Below are 20,469 nucleotides of genomic sequence, written 5' to 3' on the forward strand. Positions count from 1 at the left end.
AAATGTCTTCCTTCCCATTTTCACCTTTAAAGCTCAACTCAAATGTTACCTCCTCCACTAATCTCTTTTTTTTCTACCAACTTCACATAGTACCTTCTCCTTTGGAGCTCACACAGCACTTTGACACCTAATAAACTTATATAATATTGTATATTATAGTTATCTATGTTTGAAGCTTATCTCCCTAACAATCTAAAAGCTCCATTAGGCAGGAATAAACTTTTCCAAATTAGGTTACTAGAGTAGTCTGCATACAACAGACACTTGATGTTTGTTTCTGATGGAGAGAACTAAAGCACTTAAAAATCATACAGTCCAAATACCTTAAAGATGAGAAAACTGAAACTCAAAGAGTCAAACTGACTTAAAATAACAAAAACCAGTACTCTTAGACCAGTGCTCTTATTAATACATCATGCTATGTCTTAAAAACAAGCTGCTACCCAGTAAAGAACAGAGCTATGTAACCTCCTTTCCATGGCCTCTATTTCCTCAGCTAGCTTCTAATCAATGTTCCATTTTGAAATTAATAAATACATTTCTGGTGATGGTACTAACATTTCCCAATTTGGCAATTAATAAAATGTTTCTGGTGATCATATTAACATATACTTTATTCCCCTTCTGAATTCTATAAGGACAGGAAATATACATATATTTCTCTTTATTCCCCACAATCTAGCGCTGTAGTTTTCACATAGCAGATATTAACAAATATTTGCTGACTGAAGTGAAAGGTTGGTTTACAGATCACAGGATATGCTTAATGAGAAACCAGACTCTAGAGTTTTTTTTTTATTTTGATATAATATTGATATAAAGTTGCCACTAAGAGACATCTTGAAACCTTTTTTCATACGTGACTTAAGAATTACAGGGAATCCCTGACAATAGAGAAGAAGTATATAGCAAAATAAAACTCTAAAAAAGTAATTCTACCTAGCACTCCAGAAACTTAAAATGAGATGAAAAACATCAAGAAGAAAAAGATAATACTGCAGATAATTAATTCTGAATTTAATCATGCTTTTTGAAAACAGATTGTACAAAATTTTCTATATTGTGTCTCTTTAAAAATATGCAATATTTTGCCTTCCTGGCACTACTCATGAGCTTCTAGACTTTAAAACCTTGCCTCTATTTCTGTCTCAACCTAGAACTCCCCTCAGAATGTGGTGCCTCCTTGCCCTGGCACTACACCTGGAGCCTACTCACTGTGAGATATCTCCACATAATGATTACCACCATGCTCCCAATGGTAAGCTCTTCCTAGCCTCCATCTTTGTGGAGGGCCCCAAGCTATCTTGCCATCACTCCCCCCTCCCTACCCCAAGTCCTGCTTCTGACTGTCCAGATGTAAAAATACATGCCCCTGAACAATTCAACCACTTTTCAGCTCCCTTTTGTGTGCTCTTTTCCCGTATAAGAATGTAAGTTTCTTGAGGGCAAGGCCTACTATTCTTTTTTGCTTGTATTAACATCCCTAGCACTTAGCAGAGTGCCTAGCACATGGTAAGCACGTAATAAATGCTTGTTTCCAATATCTAAATTTTTGATTTGGGTATACTATATTGTGACGACAATATAGGTTTTTGAGCACTGAACGTGGAAACAAAAGAACTAAGTTTGAATCCTAGCTCCACTGCCTACTATCTACACAAGTCTTTTTTTTCTTTTCTTTTCTGTTTTTTTGGCTAGGCAATGGTGTTAAGTGACTTGCCCAGGGTCACACAGCTACTAAGTGTTATGTGTCTGAGGCCGCATTTGAACTCAGGTCCTCCTGAACCCAGGGCCGGTGCTCTATCCACTGCGCCACCTAGCTGCCCCTCTACACAAGTCTTTAAACATTTCCAGGGTCTCAATAGCCTCATGTGCAAAATGAGAAGGTTGGATTAAATTATCTCTTATGTTCCATCCAACTCTAAAACCTCTGCTTTGCTCTGTTTTTAAACACTAATTTAAATATTTGGGTAAATATTCAGTATAGAGTAAAGCTTTATAACCCATCTAAAAGTAAATTATGCCCATAAAGCAAAGGGTGAAAAGGTTTGTTAAAAAATAAATACACACTGGCCCTGAAGTCAGGAGAACCTGAGTTCAAATCTGGCCTCAGACCAAACACTTGACACTTACTAGCTGTGTGACCATGGGCAAGTCACTTAACCCCAACTGCCTAAAAAGAAAAAGAAAAAAGTAAATAAGGTCTTTTGCTAAAAACACCCAAAATGAAGGGTGGGAAAAAAAACAAGTTTGTGAATGAATGTATATGCAATCCTCAGAGACATTATACCCTAAATACAAAAACATGTGCATCCATGTTTATTGACAATCTATTATCTGTCTAGCTTAATTATGCTTTTTGAAAATAAAATTTGAAAACAAAATTTTTTTCATTGTGCCTCTTTAAAAATATGCAATGTTTTGCCTTCCCTATATTTGGTAATATGAGAAATGATGAAGACAGCATGTAACATTGAGAGAGAAGCAAAATTAGCAATGTTAACACGTACTGAAGTCCATCTTGAAGCCTAAAGACTCTTACTTATAGATGCACCAAAATAATCATGTAATGAAATTGTCTTGTGTATAAGAGATTTACTTAAGATGCCTCTGAAATAGAACAAAGCAAAACTGTATTTTCAATTTTTTTTTCATTTTCTATTTTACCTCAATAACAATGCTATATTATTAGTACCCCCTCTGTAGGCTCCTAGATTTGTTGGTTCAGAATTCTTTTTACAAGTAACTTTTATCTTCTCTGAAATGTCTAGTTATCTTGTTTCTTTGTAGAAAGTTATATTAACTTACACTAAAGTTACACAGCTTACTAACTGTACTAGTTTGAGATCTATATTACACCAATAGATGTATGTTTGTATTTGACAAACAATTTTTTTAAAAAAATGAAGATCACAACCCCAGCCCTGCCTATTAGATAAAGTTCAAATTAATCCATTTAATAACTCAGTCCTGTCATAAACTGGACTTACCGAAATTTCTTTTTCACTACACTTCAACAAGAACCCTCAGATCATGGTGGACTTTGTACTGTCCTAAACACATGAGTCATGTTTACCCTTATCTCCATGTCTTGTCCTTCTTCTTTCCTGACCATCCCTATTATAGAGCCACCTGTTCCATAAAATATCAGCCCATGACTATCTTTCCTTATCTTTCTACCATTTAATTATATGCTGTCTTATATTAACCTCTAGTTGGTTCATTTATGTAGAGCTTGTCTCCGCAACTAGACTATAAATTTAAGAACTAGAAATGCAGTTGTCTTCTACTAGACTCACCATAAATAACTGTTACAAATTTATTTATTTGTATATGTGTGTGTATTTCTTGGTAATAAATACAAAAGCATTTGTTTTCAAATAAATGCGTGCTGATTTGGTTAGAGTTTTGCAATGTCATTTCAGTCTAGCAGCTAGAAAACAGGAAATTATTGAAATTACATGTTCACTTAACCATGTTAAAGCATGCTTTACAGCATACCAACTGAAACATGACATGCACACTAAAATGGCTGAGACAATCAAGAAAGTGGGAGAGCCAATTAACTGTGTTAAAGATGTCTTAGAAAAGAATGGATTAGGGACTAGGCCGGTGATTTCACCAATATATGGAATTCCTACATGTGGAAACTTCCTCTACCAATGCAGGCTACATCTTCTGTCCAATTTTGTTATCCAAAGCACAGAGAGGTTAAGAGACTTAGCCAGGGACACAGCCAATATTTGTCAAATGTGGGACTTCGACTCACTTGGCTCTTAGACCAGCTCTCTAACTCATTACAGAACACTACTGTGCATGCTTCAGTTAACAGGCTTAGACTAGGTGACCTCTGAGGTTCCTCATAATTCTCAAAATTCTATGACTGACTTTAATATTAATTTATGCCTATGAATTTAGTAATAGTTTCAGCTTCTTTCTGGTTCTTTAAAAGAGATGACAGTATTTCCGTCAACTAAGTCATCTAATTTCAAATGAAAAAAATAAATCACATGCTTTTAAACAAAAAAATTCTCATTATTAGGACCAACTAATTCATTTTCACCTAAGGAGTCAGCGCTCAAAAATTTCTAGAGCTCTTCTTTTGGAATTGCCTCTGGAACCTGTTTCTAAATATCTTCTGTTAGGGTCACTTTCATCTTTTATAGAGGATCTGAATTTTGGAAATAACCAATAAAAGTAATTCAGAGCTACTTCTAGTGAGGAAAGTGAGTGATCCAGCTGAATAACATCATTTCAGGTCATTTGACTATATAATGTCAATAACTTTACATGTAGCTTATGGGAAATGAAGGAGTGACCATAGCACAGTGATTTTAAAAGATGATGTACCATGGCAGAATCACTGGAATAGGTGCATAATTCTCCCAAGACAGCTACCTTAAAGGGGATGGTTTATTTGGATGTATAAGGTCTGGTATGAGTCTCTTTTTAAAAAAATGTCTTTATACTCATATGCTATAGACTGAGAATATGCATCATAGAATACTGTACTAGACAAAGGAATCTAGAAATTGTCTTTCCCTGTATCACAACTGAAATGTTCAATCTAATAAACAGCCAATGACAACCTGGAATTTGAGCAGCCTCAGAGCATCTGGGTTATGGATGACAGACTAACAGAATTCCTGGAAGGTTATTATCTATTTGGCATTGAGAGAGCACCAAAGGAGAATAATAAAAAAAGATCATGAGCAGAAGACCTAGCATAGACCAGTCGGTGAAGTAAAGAGTTCATGTTGGAAATAAGGTTGGAAAAGTATATTAAGAAAACAACGTGACTGGTTTTAAATTATAAGCTCAGGAGTTTGGACTTTACATAAAATGAGGAAGCAATGTAAAGTTTCTAAGCAGAAATATCATGATTAAAGAATCATCTGATGCTCTGGTGTCCTTCTCAAAACCCCACCCCTCAAATGCTTCCTAGCTTCCTTTTGTATGCTATCTTCTTCCATTAAATTGCAAGCTCTCTGAGGGCAGGGACTTTCTTTTTCTTATTTGTATCCTCAGAGCTTAGCAGCAGTGCCTATGGCATCTAGTAGGTGCTTGATAGATTTTTACTGAATTGAACTGAATTCTAGTCTGGTTAAGTCAACAAGCATTTATTACCTTGCTACTATGTGACAGGCACTATGCTAAGGACTTGAGGATACAAAAAAACAAAAAAAAAACCAAACAACAAATACACTAATACACAAACACAAAAACCAAACCTCTGCTCTTAAGGAGCTCACAGTCTAATGGCAAATCTGGTATGGAAGTAAACCAGAAACCAGTAGGCCACCTAGGAAGCTACTGCAAAAAGCTGGAGCACAAGATGTTAAGGGTCAAGATAACGGTAGTAGCAGTAAGATGGAAATATTACAAAAGAAAAACTGATAGGATTTGATGATTAAAGGATATTAACAGGGCTAAGATAATGAAGAGGTCTTAGTCAAATTACTACAGTTCTGACACAGAGTGATTTTGAAAATTAGGAAATACTCATAGAAGTAGGGGAGGACAGTTTGGTGAGATGATGACTTGACGATTTTGCAGTCATCTCAAGACGATTTTGCAGTCATCTCAAGATCAATGAAATCAATGTAAAACAAAACTGAAGAAGCCCAGGAGGTAGGTAAAGACTGAAATGAATCTCAGGGTAGTGATTTAGATTTAGAAATAACATATACACAAAAGTTAAATTCATGAGAACACATGACAAAAATACAAGTCTCCAAGGTAGAAACACAAAGTAAAAAACAGAAGGCTAAGGAATGAACTTTGAGGACCAGAGAAGGACAAACAGCAAAAGACATAAAGAAAGAACATACGGGGAAATAATAAATAGAGAGAAAGGTCACAGGCCTTGAAAATGAGGAGATTACCAGTGATCTTTAAAAGCTATTTCAGTGAAATGAAAGAAACAAACTTCAGAGAGTTAAGAAGTTTACAAGAACACAAAGCAAATAAGTTATTAGTCTACCTTTCCCCCAAAATCTCCATGTACCTCAAGATAAATCCAAGATTAAAATGTGTATAATTTGACCATGCCATTTGTATTATCCCAGGTTTAAAATGTCTTTCTGTAGTTATGCCCATGCTAATCAAGCAGAAATAACCAACTTATATAGATTCTTAATCTTTTCCCCCAACTTTTAAAAACAGATAAGTAGTACCTTCAAGTAATGTAATCCACATAGCAGGTATGCTACAATATAAATCTTTACTGACCTGAAGTATTTCAACTGTTTACATTTTTAAAGACAAAACAAAATGTTTTCTTGCAAAGATGATAAAGGAGATAATACCAAGGTTATTAAAATTGGAAATGTTCATCCTTAAGTCAACAAGACTCAAGTCATCCTTCCATCGAGACGGGCTCAAAAATTTTAAGTAGAGTCAGTATTTACCAAATTAAAAAAGATAGATATTATCTTTGATTATGAACTTGAATGAGACGTACCATTTTGTCTTGTTCAGAAAAAAGGGGGATAAGGAAAATATCAGGTGCAAAAACAGCATTTCTTTACTTATGAGATTTACAAATAGGATACTCTTACAATGTTTCTCCTAAGAGAGATTTCTTACAAAAAGCCAAGAAGGTGAATTGATTATTTTTATCACTTTTTTTCTAACTTTAGTAAAATATAACAGAGAAAAATTATCAAAAATCCTACTACCTATATGTATGTATGTAGATCTTAGGTCAAGAAGAAATACCTTCAAAATGACATAGATACATATTTCAGTTATACCTTTTAATGTTAGTTCTCAGGTGCTACATATGTCTCAGAAATATTTTACACAAATATTTTTATAATCAATACTTTATAAGCCACATTAAATTTCATCATAAGTAAATCTTACCTGTATTTGTTCTGGTGTCCACTGATCAAGGTTGACTGACTTGACCCTGGATATATGAACACCAAGATTTCTGTGAATTCCAGCACATCGAATGCAAATAAATACGCCAATATTCCAGGAAGCCCATCGTGGACCTAAATGAGGAAAAGGGGGAAAAAAAGGGATTTATTATTTCTATATTTCATAAAGTTTGATTTTCAATATAATTCTAGTATAAGTAAATAGAAATTACAAACATATTTTAAACATGTTAAGAAAAATGCTTTAGCTAATACTAAAGATTACAAACTCTTTTTCAGAGATCTAAATGATTTTCTGATTTTTTTTTTCCTGTCAACATTAGCTAAAATTGTCTACCATCTTAAAACCAATTCATGGGTGAAACTTTTCGTGCATCTCATTTAAACCAGAAACCTCATGGCATTTCCCCTAACAAGAGATCTAAAATTCTCATTAAATACAGTAATACAGTGCTAAAAGAAATCTTAATAAATGGTGTAAACATTTAGAACATTTTGCTATCACGGGTCTCATATTAACTGAAATTTAAACTACTTATTTTCTAAATTCAACAAAGCTTCTTCTTTCATATGGTTGGTCAACTATAACTTGATTTCCTAATATCTGATTAGTCTTATTCTAGAAAAGTATTTCCTCTCAACTTTTTGAGAAATGAGTCTTAATATAAGCTCTTAAAGAAAACACTATTGATTTAAAATGTGTTTAATGTATTAGATTTTTCCTAAAAGTCGAAGCTTTTAAAAGATATTTGGTCAGTTTGCAGCTTTAAAAACGGAAAAAAAATTGAAGGAAAAAATTATTATTTTATCTTCACTTCCTTAAGGTAAGTGTTTGCCGAGGCAATGTGCTCTTGTGTGTAGCCCTCCTTCCAGATGAATAGTTTAATTAGTGTCATGTTACAATTCCAAAAGACTCAAGATGAGAAAGAACTACGGAATCTGAATGCAGATCAAAGCATACTATTTTCTCTTTTTTTTTGTTTGTTTGTTTGTTTTCTTCTTTCTCATGGCTTTTCCCTTTTGTTCTAATTCTTCTTTTACAACATGACTAATATGGAAATATGTTTAATATGATTGTACATGCATAGCCTGTATCAGATTTTTTGCCATCCTAGGGAAGGGGAGAGGAGGAAGGAGTGAGGAGAAAATTTGGAGCTCAAAATCTTATAAAAGTGAATGCTGAAAACTGTCTTTACATGTAATTAGGAAAAAAAAATACTGTTAAGTAGGGGAAAATTTTTACAAGACTATTAATAGGGGCAGCTAGGTGGTGCAGTGGATAGAGCGCCGGCCCTGAAGTCAGAAGGACCTGAGTTCAAATCTGGCCTCAGACCAAACACTTGATACTTACTAGCTGTGTGACCCTGGGAAAGTCACTTAACCCCAATTGCCTTAAAAAAAAAAAAGACTATTAATAAGGAACAAGAAGACTTTGGCAAACGACATTAATAAATGGACTCCATCTTTAAAAAAAAAAAGTCATCTTAAACTATCTAAGCTAACAGTTCACCATCCACTGCCCTAGCTGAAATCTGAAAAGCCAGTAAAGAGGTATTTCAAGACTGGGTAAGTGAAATAAAATTGTTTACAAATACTACAGTTCTGTCCTAATAAGAAAAACTGATGCTTTAAATTTTTATTTGAAGCACAATACCTCTAATTGTCAATACAGATTTTTGAGAGCGTATTTGCCTCAAATAAAATTGCTCCTTAACTACAGAGGACAAAAATTTCATTTATCTGGAAAAAATACAAGTTGCAAAGTGGAAAAAGGCCCAGACTCAGAGTCGAGAGCCTGAACTCTATTATCAGTTATGTCACCAACCTAGCTGTGTGATATTAAACAAGTCACTTAGCTTTGCCAGGTTTAAAATTCCTCACTGATAAATTGAGGTGCTGGGTTAGAGTTCAAAGAAGCATTTCTACTCCGTGAGCCAAGATTCTGAGAAATAATCTCTATCCTTGAATGAAAGATGTAGCTTTGTTTATCAAGAGACAAATGGATATTATTTAGATACCTACTAGTGGCTGCTACTTCCTAAAGCCCTACCTAAGCCTCAGTCCCTAACTATGGATGCACTCGCAAATTTCTGTTCTGTTTTCTCTCTGTCTCTCTCTCATCAGTTCCCATGGGTTCAATTACCATCTCTACAGTAATGACTGCCAGATCTCCAAACCAAAACATGGCCTCTCTCCTGAGCTAGGTCTCACATCACCAACTGCCTATTGTACACTTCAAAACAGAATGTTCCATGGCAGCTCAAACTCATCACTTCCAAAGAGAATCTACTGTCTTACATCCAAAAATGCAAGCCTCTTCTAAACCTCCCTATTTCTGGTAACAGCATTACCATTCTTCTAGTCATTCAAATTTGTAACCTCAGAGTATCCTTCAACTACATACTCTCCTTCACTACACATATTTAATCAGTTAATGTCTTCTCTAGTCTATCTCATGAACTTCTCTTATATCCATTCCCCCTCTCTTTACTAACAACAGAGAAATGGTTAAATTATATTAGCAATAAAGTAATGAATCAGGCAGGCTCAAGAGGTTACAAACATACTATTCATTCTTGATTACCCATTCTGAATTATCCCTGGCAAATTTTGATTGTTATACAGCATATTTCTGGGCCAATTCCCCCTAAGATTAGTAGGTATATGCTTTAAAGTGGGAAAATCAATTTAAACAGCCTAAGTAAAACATAATTAGGAAGTGGAATGCCTATAAGAAAAAAATAAGCACTTCATAGTACATGTCAACATTAGTGTTTAGATACTCTGTATGCTACTTTGAACTGATGATCAAGAGTTAACTAAATAGAGAATATACACATGTTTGGGGCCACATAAAGCTTATTTGGATTTTATCTTTACAGGGAAATGAGACATCAGAGAGAGCAAGCAAAGTTTAGCATCTCATGAAGATTAAGATGGTACTAGTATGGATGATGGATTGAAAGGAAGGAGCTGTTTGCTGCTCCTGCTGCTGCTATTGTTTATCCTTCATTCTTGAAGAGGCCCTTGACGTCAGGAAGGTGATGTCATGACTTGCAAGTGAACTGGATCTAAGGTGAGGCAAGGCTATGCAAAGTCACCAGCCTCACTCTCTCCTCAGGAACCATCTGGGTCCGGTAGCAAGATACAGATGAGGACAACTGGAGACGGCTCCTGCTGTGGTGGGACAACTTGGCCTTTTTTAATTAAGGACTTTCCCAGGTCTCATTTTGTCTGAGGCAATGCTCATTCAGTGGTTAAGGCTAGGTAAGAAATAAGGCAAAGAATGGATTCTTCTACCTAGTCCAAAAAAAAAATCAATCTGGGAGGGGTGAAGACCCTCAGGGTTTTTGGCAAAAACAGAAACAGCCCAAACAATGACCAAGTGAAGCTTGGGCTAGGGCCTATTGTTGGCCAATCAATGACAGCCACAGGGATTTGGGCTTAAAGTATAGTCCCTAAAAAAGACATCTACCTCACAAATCCCAGGATATATTGTGAGGTTTCAGCAGGTAAGGATATGCCCTGCCTTACTTAAATCTAATTCACTTTCAAGTCACCTTCCTGATGTCATGGTCCTCTTTGAGAATGAACAATCTGTGAGCAGGAGGAGCTGCCCCACTGAGGACCGAACTGGCTAGTTCCAGTTGGGCAAGGCATCTCCTTCCTTCCTCCCTTTTTCCCCTTCTCTCCTTCTGTTCTCTCCCTCTTGTCCACATAGGGAATCATACCCTTACCTGCAGAAGGAAGGTAGATGAAGAGGTAAATCAGGAGGTTAGTGCAGAAATTCAAATCGGAACTGTTATGATCCAACACTAGAAATTGTGGGAAAGCATATGTGAAATAAGAGATAAATATAAAAGATTTCTGTAAGGGGCACAGGATGAACTCCTACACTGGGATGGAAGAGAAGACTTCTACAATTCTATTTAACTTTTAGATTCTATGACCTTCATTCCAAGCCTGTAATCTCACTGATTGGATCACTGCCTTATCATGGAGGAGGGGCTTGCATAGGTCAACGTAAGGTTACCTAAGATAGACCAGACATAGTGAAGAGTTCGGACAAAAGGTGATCCACTGGAGAAGATAATGGCAAACCACTCCACTGTCTTTACTAAGAAAACCCCATCGGTAGTAATAAAATGATAAAAGATATGACACTAGAAGATGAGCCCCTCAGACTGGAAGATGTCCACCACATTACTGGGGAAGAGCTGAGGACAAATTACAAGTAGCTCCACAAAAAAATGAAGCGGCTGGGCCAAATCCAAAAGGAAGCTCAGCTGAGAATATGTCTGATAATAAAAGGGAAATCCAATGATGTTAAAGATCAACATTGCATAGGAACACGGAATGTAATATCTATGAACCAAGGTAACATGGATGTGGTCAAAAAAGAGACAGAAAGATTAAATAACATCTTGGGTATCAGTGAACTTAAACAGATGGGAATGGGTAAACTTAATTCAGGCAATCATTACATATACTACTGTAGGCAAAAATCCCTTAGAAGAAATGGAGTAGCCCTCATAATCAATAAAAGTGTGAGGAAAGCAGTACTGGGGTACAATCTCAAAAATGACAAAACGATATCTCTTCCAATCCAAGGCAAACCATTCCAACATCACAGTAACACAAGTCTATGCTCAAACCACTACCACCAAAAAGACCAAAGTTGATCAGTTCTTTGAAGACCTACAACACCTTCTAAAAATAACATTTAAAAAAAAAGTCACACTCATCATAAGGGATTGGAATGCTAAAGCAGGAAATCAAAAGATAACTGGAGTAACTGGCAAGTTTGGCCTTGAAATACAAAATGAAAAAGGGCAGGGACTAATAAGAGTTTTGTCAAGATTAACTTGCTGGTCGGAGCAAACAATCTTGTTCAACAACCCTAACGATGACTCTGTACGGAGACATCACCAGACAGTCAACATCAAAATCAGACTGATTATATACTATACAGTCAAAGGTGGAAAAGTTCTATACAGCCAGTTAAAACAAGACTTGGAACTGACTGTGGCTCATATAATGAGATTCTTATTGCAAAATTCATACTTAAATTGAAGAAAGTAGAGAATACCATAAGAACATAATAGGTATGACCTAAATGACAGCCCTTATGAATATAAAGTGGAAATGATTAACAGACTTAAGGGATTAGATCTAGTAGATAAGAGTGCCTGAAAAATTATGGACAGGTTTGTAATACTGTATAAGAGGCAGCAACAACAACATCCCAAAGAAAAAGAAGAGCAAAAAAGCAAAATGGCTTCTGATTAGGCTTTACAAATAGCTGAGCAAAGAAGAAAAGCAATCATCTCAGGAAGGGAGGGAGAGAATTTAAAACCCAAAATTGCTTAAAAATGAATGTCAAAATTTGTTTTTACATGCAATAGGGAAAAAACAAAATATTATTCAAAAAAAAGGAGGAAAAGCAAAAAGAAGAAAGGGAAAGATATGACCAACTGAATGCAGAATTCCAGAGAAGAGCAAAGAGAGATAAGGTTTTCTTAAATGAGCAATGCAAAAAAATAGAAGAAAACAATTAAAATGGGAAAGACAAGAGATTTCTTCAAGAAAATTAAAGATATCAAGAGAATGTTTCACGTAAAAATGGGCATGACATAAGACAAAAATGGTAGGGACTTCACAGAAGTAGAAGAGATTAAGAGGCAGTAATATTACACAGCAATAACTATACAAGAAAGATCTTACCATCACCAATAACTACAATGGTGTGGTTACTGATCTAGAGCCAAATATCCTGGAGAATGAAGTGGCTCTTGGGAAGCATTACTAACAATAAGGCTAGTGGAGATGAGGGTATTCCAGCTGAGCGATTTCAAATCCTACAAGATGATGCTGTTAAAGTGTTGGCACTCAGTATGCCAGAAAATTTGGAAAACTGAATAGTGGCCACTGGATTAGAAAAGATCAGTGTATATTCCAATCCCAAAAAGGGCAATGCCAAAAAATGTTCAAATTACCAAACAACTGCATGTCACATACCAGCAAGGTTATGCTTAAGATTCTGCACACTAGGCTTCAGCAAGCTGTGGACCAAGAAATACCAGAAGTGCAGGCTGGTTTTCAAAGTCAGAGGAACTAGAAACCAAATTGCCAACATTTACTGGATTATGGAGAAAGCAGGGTAGTTCCAGAAAAACATCTACTTCTGCCTTGTTGACTACACTAAAGCCTTTGACTGCATATTACAACAAAATGCATCAAGTCCTCAAAGATATTAAAGAACCAGCTAGTCTTACTCATCTCCTGAGAACTTGCACGTGGGTCAAGAAGCAACATGGAACATTAGAACCAAACATGGAACAACTTACTGGCTTAAGATTGGGAAAAGAGTATGACATGGCTACATACTATCACCTTATTTAATTTATATGCAGAGTACATCTTGTGAAATGCCAGGCTAAATAAGTTAAAAGCCAGAATTAAGGTTGCTGGGAGAAATAAACAACCTCAGATATGCAGACAGTACTACTCTGATGGCAAAAAGTGTAGAAAAATTAAGAAGCCTCTTGATGATGGTGAAAGAGGAGAGTGTAAAAGTTGGCTTGAAGCTTAACATTTAAAAAACTAAGATCACAACAACTGGTCCCATCACTTCCTGGCAAATAAAGGGAGAAGAAATGGAAGCAGTGTCAGATTTTATATTCTTGGGCTCAAAAATCACTGCAGATGGCAATTATAGCCATGAAATTAAAAAAAAAAACACTCCTTGGAAGGAAAACTATGGCAAATGTGGACAGCATACTAAAAAGCAGAGACATCATCTTGCTGAGAAAGATCTGTGGAGTCAAAGCTTTGGTTTTCTAGGAGTAATATACATCTGAGAGAGTTGGACTATAAGGGAAACTGAGCGCTACAGAACTGACACTTTCAAACTGTAGTGCTAAAGAAGACTTTTTAGAATCCCTTGGACAGCAAGGAGATCACATCAGCCAATACTTAAAGAAAGTGATTCAAACTATTCATTGGAAGGACAAATACTGAAGCTGAAATTTAAATATTTTGGTCTCATAATGAGAAGACAGGACTCATTGGAAAAGAAGCTGATGTTGGGAAAGATTGAAGGCAAAAGGAGACTGGCATGGCAGAGGAAGAGATGGATAGAAAGTGTCATGGAAACAATGAACATGAGCTTGGGGAAGGACTTCAGGAGATAGCGGAGAACAGAAGGGCCTGGCATCTATGATCCATGGAGTCACAAAGAGTCAGGCACAACTGAATGAATAAACAACAACAATCTCACTGATGTAGTTCCTTCCTCATCTGATGCAGCTCACAACTCATTCACACCTCTCCCACACTAGAATTAAAAGTTCGGAGGCTGAGTCAGAGATCAGAAAAGGTTTTATTCTTTCTCATGAGAAAGGGCACAGCCCTCGTAGCTCAAGCAGCGACAGCCAGGGGGTACAACGTCTGTTAGTGGGGAACAAAGTTTTATAGTCCTAACGTGTATACCCCCTCCCCATTCCTGAACCCTTCTTCCCATTGGCTAGGTTTCAGGGTGCACAATCTAAACACGGCTGTCTAAGACCCTTAGTACAATAACATCCTTATTTGGAAATATCTGCCCAGAGACAAAGGATCAGGAAGACTTTCAATAACGGTTTAGAAGTTCTGCCTAGAGACAGATAAGCAGGAAGCCCCTGGTGGTTAAACTAGCAGTCTTTCACAATTTTTACCTTGCTAGAGGAGTTGGAGCACAGGTTAGCTCTTGCTTAATGCACAGCAAATGTTTGCAGATTAATCAAATTTTACTGCTTTGGGGGTACAAAGGGAATTTATGAGTTTTAGTAGTGAGGAAACTTCATCTATCTCACTCAATCTGTACAGACCTTCTCCATTATCATCTTCTATCAGGGGTCATCAACAAATCTACTGGAGTCACTCCTTTTTTAACTCTATGTTTCATAGCTAAATTTATAACCTGTTTAAAGGTTTGCAAAGCACTTTATACATGAGGAGTCCCAAAAGTTTTACTGTAGCTTTAAGTTTTAGAATTTAAAGTTTTAATAGATGACAGCTGCACTAAATTTGTATATTACCTTATTTTATCCTTAAAACAACCCTGTGAGATCAGTGATATTATCATTACTCCATTTTACTGATAAAGACACTGAAGAAAGAAATGACCTACCCAGGATCACAAAGCTATTACGTGTGAGGCAGGATTTTAACTCAGGTCTTCCTGACTCAAAATCTAACACTCCACACTGCACCCTATGTTTCATGGATGGCAACAAAGGATGGGATTGTTTATTATCCTCAATCTGGTCAAACATCTCTCTGATTACATCCATTACTCAACTTTCCCTTCATAATCATTCACTGGAAATATAGTACAGCCTAATCACATCACACCATATACTTCTCGATTCCCACTTTGATGGCCCAAAACGTTAATCTTTTCAAGAGCATGATATATCATACTTCTGTATGTAATCATACAGAAGCACAGACAGAATACTACTCCTTACTGGTAAAGCACTGAAAGATCTAACAGTGCTTTTAATGACCAACCAGCTTGTCCCTGAAAACATACTTTTAAACAATTAAAAGTTTTGGGTTACCTAAATAAAGGGCAATTGAAAGGTACACAGCTGGGTATGAATACACTAAAACAAATTACCAACTATGAACTGCATAACAAAAGAACCATAAAGGATGTCAAAGAACTATAAAATAAAAAGAGGTGAGCTGGTCATGTGGCTGAACAAATAGTTTAAATGCATGTTTAAATGGTATTCAAGGTCATCAGAACTATAAACTCTCTACCACATGGGATCACCCCACCTTTGTCAAGATTTACAGAAGTATATGCACAAGAGTTACACAGAATGGATATCATGAATGTGATGAAATCCGTATTATTGGAGAAAATATCCCTATTGATGAGATCACAAAATCAAAGTATCATATTTGAAGAAGGCCTACTACTCAAACCAACTGGTTAACATCAAGAACTGCCTATACTGCCTTGGGCAGGGGGGGGAAGTTAGCTATAGCCTTTTTTCTTGTGTGTGCTAATTTTGTTTAATTAAATTAAAAGTTCTTTCTGTTAAGGAACTGACTTTTCTTGCTTTGTGCTCCACAAAGTCTACAACTATGGTGAGTACATAATAGTCAATTATGTGCAGACTAATTCCTGAATGACTAAAACACTGGCTTCAATAAACATAATTTTTTCTATTGAACTACTTAGTGGATAAGGCCCTTTCTAAGTGTCCCTTCTTTGCTTCCTAAAAAGGCACAACCAACTTTACTGAGGCAGATGAATTAATTACATTTCCCTACCACTGCCACCACTTTCTTGTTGTTGCTCTGTTTGAGTGCCAAAACAATCCTAAAACACAGCACTGACCACATCACTATCTCCCAACTCAGGAAGCTCCAGTGGCTCCTCTTGCCTCTGGGATAAAATACAAATTCATCTAACATTAAAGCCCAACACAATCCGGCTCCACAGTTTATTCTATTCACACCGATCTTCTCAGACTTATTACATATAAGTTGCCTTCATACTCCCTATACCCAACAGCCAAAGTGACCCGGTTCATGATATTCCATTTCCCACGTTCTTCTCTTTACAAAGGCTATGTCTCCCATACTTGCAACACATTCCCTCCTTACCTTACCTTAGAATTCCTAGTTTCCTTCAAGAATCAGTTCTTATACTAGGTCTATGCTGATCCTCTCCAGTTGCTAGTTCATTCCCTATTCCAAATTACTTTGTATGTATCTTCTATTTACTAATTTGTGTACATATTGTTTGCCCCAAATATAATGTAAGCTTTCTGAAGCCAGCAACTACTCCATTTTCATTTTCGTATCCTTGGTGCTCAGCAGTAAGCCTGGTGCTTACTGAATGAGTATGTGAGATTACAAAGAATCATGAAGCTATCTACCTGTCATGTCAGCATCCTGAATTATACATCTGACATTATCTGCAGCCAAAAAGCCCCTGAACATGTATGTGGCTCAATGCCAGGGCTAACTTAAAAAAAAAAAAAAGAAAGAATTAGAGGACACTAAATATTTTCGTCAAATTTGTGTACATTGAATAACTCTAGGAAAACTCTATACTTACTGTTTTAGACTAGAAATCTGCATGAATTTATATTGAAACCCTTTTAATCTTCTTTTCGATTGTCAGAACCTCTCCAGACCTTTCATAAGAAATAGTTCCACTTAGAAAAGCAACACTAAGTAAAAAGAAAAAAGATGGAAATTTAAGTATAGGTATGGGAGCTAAAGACATACAAGGGCACAAGTATTCTTAACTTCCAAAAAAGTTCCCATTTCTTCAGCAAAATAATGGACAGGTAATTTTGTCAAAAACAATTGTAATGTGAAATGTTCTACTCATAACAATGAGAGGTAATCAGTGAAAAATGAGTAAAGGAAATTCCTTGATATTTTAAAGTAACTACCCTATGTTTCAGTATAACCTAGTTTGTCACTAAATAATTCTCAAATTCATGTTTTTCTGTATGGTGACCAAAGGATGACATGTGGAGACAACACTGAGTACCAAAGCTTCCTTCACAGCTTTATAAACTTCAATAAATTCACCACAATACTGATTAGTAGAAGAGTGCTAACATGCTGTTTTACACGTTTCAAAATGCTTCATCAATTATGTCCTGGAGGTTAGAAGATGAAGCATCACTAGAATCTGAACTTTTTTGATCATTCAAAGTGCTCACAGCATATTTCCTAACTCTGAAAAAAGCCTTTATATGAACCATAAAGGACAAAAGATTGCCCTTTAAAATTTAAGTAATTAATTTCATGTTCTGATTGTCTAATATACTGCACCTATTGACAAGGTGAATATACACAGTGAAAGAAATTTGCTATTGTTATATGATGAGATAAAGCAACATCAACTTTAATAATGTATCATTATCTTTCTTTAGTACATTAAAAATCACTCAGCATAAAGAGAACTGTTTCAGGAATCAAAAGTAATAATGTAAGGAAATTAAAAACCTTTGCAAAAAAAAGGTATAGGGTATTGATTAACTGAATAGGATAAAATCTTCAAAATTCAAAAATTATGTTTTCATTCGAAGATTTAAACAATGAGTCCTTCAATGTCCCTACTACAACTGGAGTCTGTGGTAGGCATATTTTGTAAAAGCCCCTATAGTAAATACAACCTTAATGAAATGTTTTTACTGAACTACTTAACCGATGGTACTTTCGATTTCATTGATGTAAAAAAAATAACATGGGTACCTACTGCAGATGTAAAAATATGGGCTACAACAAAGATCTCTTTCAACTAAGAGTCTACCACTACTTATATCAAACCTTCACTTCTAGTGTAGAATATATTCAAGAAATGTCAGCTCTAACCAACAGAAGATTAAAACAATTACATATTTTAAATCCCCCAATTACTAACAAGTCAGGAGATTATAGTTGTGCGAACAATCCTGCTCTCAACCTAAAGATTTAACTGACAATTAACTTCATAACATTATCAACAAAATGATATTCATTGACAAGAAAAAGGGATCCACCATATGTGTGTTTACCTTTTTATCTTGGAGAACAGAATACAAAGTGGGCTTTAACATCCCCACAGGGATGATTATATGTTTTAAAAGTAAATTGGGAATAAAAATATGAAGATGGGTACAATTTGCTTCAATTCGATGAACACTGGCCTATTTATTAGATGATAGATACATACATATAGACAGATAAACAGACATTTCTGCAATCTCAACAAATCACAATCCATCAATGCCCGCCAAACCATGACAGCCACAAACACCTTTGGCTTGCATGTATGTGTCTCCGCTTTGCGATTCACTTTATAGTAATAATCCAAGATCAAATAAGTCTCTCTTCATAGGTAATATTTCAAGGAATCTTGAATGACAGTGACATATGTACATACTGATGGCTAGCTCCAGAAGTCTTCCATTCAAATGCATCATACTCCTGACAACTGTAATTTTTCGTCAACTTGCTTTTCAGAAACATAGAATTTTCGAGTTCAAAGGACCACAGTGGACCTTTAAAGCAAATAATACACAAAAAGAAATACCCACTATAACACTCCTCCATGGACTTTATCTTAATACCTTATTTGGAAGAAGTAAAAAAAAAGCCTTTATGGGAACATTTTCAAGATGGAAGGGTTTCATGCCACACTCCAGATGGAAAAGACACACAACCCTATACATGACAAGCTTTATGCCACACTCAAATGCATCAATTCCTGTGCAGGATATAAAGATATACCTACCTCACTGACAAACTCACCAAACTCCCCCCCCCCCCCCCCGTCAACTTGCTACTTAATCTGTTACTTCATTAACTCTCTCACACAGCATTCAAAGTATGACCTTATAAATTTTCCTTTAAATTCCCACAAACATAGAAACTCAATTAATAAGTTCCAAGCCTTACTCCCAGTTCATTTAAAAAAAGAGGAAAAAAGCCACTTTCCCCACAAACTTCATTCCCGGTTTTAAACCACATTTGCATAGTGCCAAACATCAATGTTACTATATAATTTGATAGTAACAAATAATAAAATACATAACTTAAATGCTTCAACAATGTATCTGCTATGTGAAAAGTCACAGCCAGAATCTCCTCTAACCAATGATAAATGCTGCTTCCTCTCTAAATTAACGAAACCATAGTCTAACGATTCATTTCTCTCAGGAATTCTCAGGACATCTCCACACAGTTCTCTCAAAATATCTTTTCAGTCTTTCTCAACTTCAGTCCAACTCTTGTCCTTCACAGACTCTTTTTGTAAGCGAGTGAACTCCCTAAGTCCCTTTAGTAAAGAATTTCTCTTCATCTTTTCCTGCTGCCTTTTCCAGATGGCATATAAGAATCAGTCCCTAAGATTCTGTTCCTTTTCTCAAAGATACGTATTCCCGAATATATGTGAGAGATTATTTAAACTAATCTTACACCTACCAAATAAATGTTGTTTTTTTAAAAAGCAACAAACAATAAGTATAAAAGGATCTTTAATTCCTTGAATCTTTCAGTCAACTGTATTACTATAAAGATGTGATCTACTGTACCATTTTCAAAACCTTCACTACTGCCTTCTCAAATTTTCGTTAAAAATGCCCTAGACACATATCTGTGGATAGATTATTTTCAAAGATGTTTGTAGAGATAGGAACAATAGCTGTTAATACTCTTTGAGTCTCCTATTTGGGGTAATCAAGTCTTAGATTTTCCCCAAGCCTCTGGTATCCTCTATTCCTTCAAACATTTTGAAAATTCATTCTTCGTTTCCCTCAAAATCCTATCACTTCCTGTATGGACTTGTTCTATGTATGCTTGGTCCTCTTCCCATATTTATTTTCCACTTCTTCATACAGCACATGTACGACTATCATGTTGACTGCACATATGGTTGCTTCACTCCCACTGATGGTGAGTTTATTATAAAAATTTGTACAGATCTTTTCCATTATTCATAGGTTTTCTTCCAGTTTTATTCTTAAATGTTCTCCAGATGGTTTTGTTCAAATTAGATCTCTCATTAAGATTACTGCAAACT

General features: G+C 35.8%; 1 protein-coding gene across 3 annotated transcripts in view; it reads right to left on the bottom strand.

Annotated features, from left to right (window-relative positions):
- The window catches only part of SMAP1 (small ArfGAP 1), a 214,598-nt gene that overhangs the window by 128,003 nt on the left and 66,126 nt on the right, over positions 1-20,469 (bottom strand). For 2 of the 3 annotated variants that reach the window (XM_021000139.2, XM_021000140.2), the window contains exon 2: positions 6,868-7,001. In XM_021000139.2, the coding sequence (XP_020855798.1) occupies positions 6,868-7,001 (134 nt within the window). Of the gene's footprint in view, positions 1-6,867; positions 7,002-20,469 lie in introns of those variants that run through there. The other variant, XM_078155295.1, reaches the window with a different exon arrangement.

The sequence above is a fragment of the Phascolarctos cinereus genome, unplaced genomic scaffold, assembly GCF_003287225.1.
Source record: "Phascolarctos cinereus isolate Bilbo 61053 unplaced genomic scaffold, phaCin_HiC Scaffold_5;HRSCAF=322, whole genome shotgun sequence".
Lineage (NCBI taxonomy): Eukaryota > Metazoa > Chordata > Mammalia > Diprotodontia > Phascolarctidae > Phascolarctos > Phascolarctos cinereus.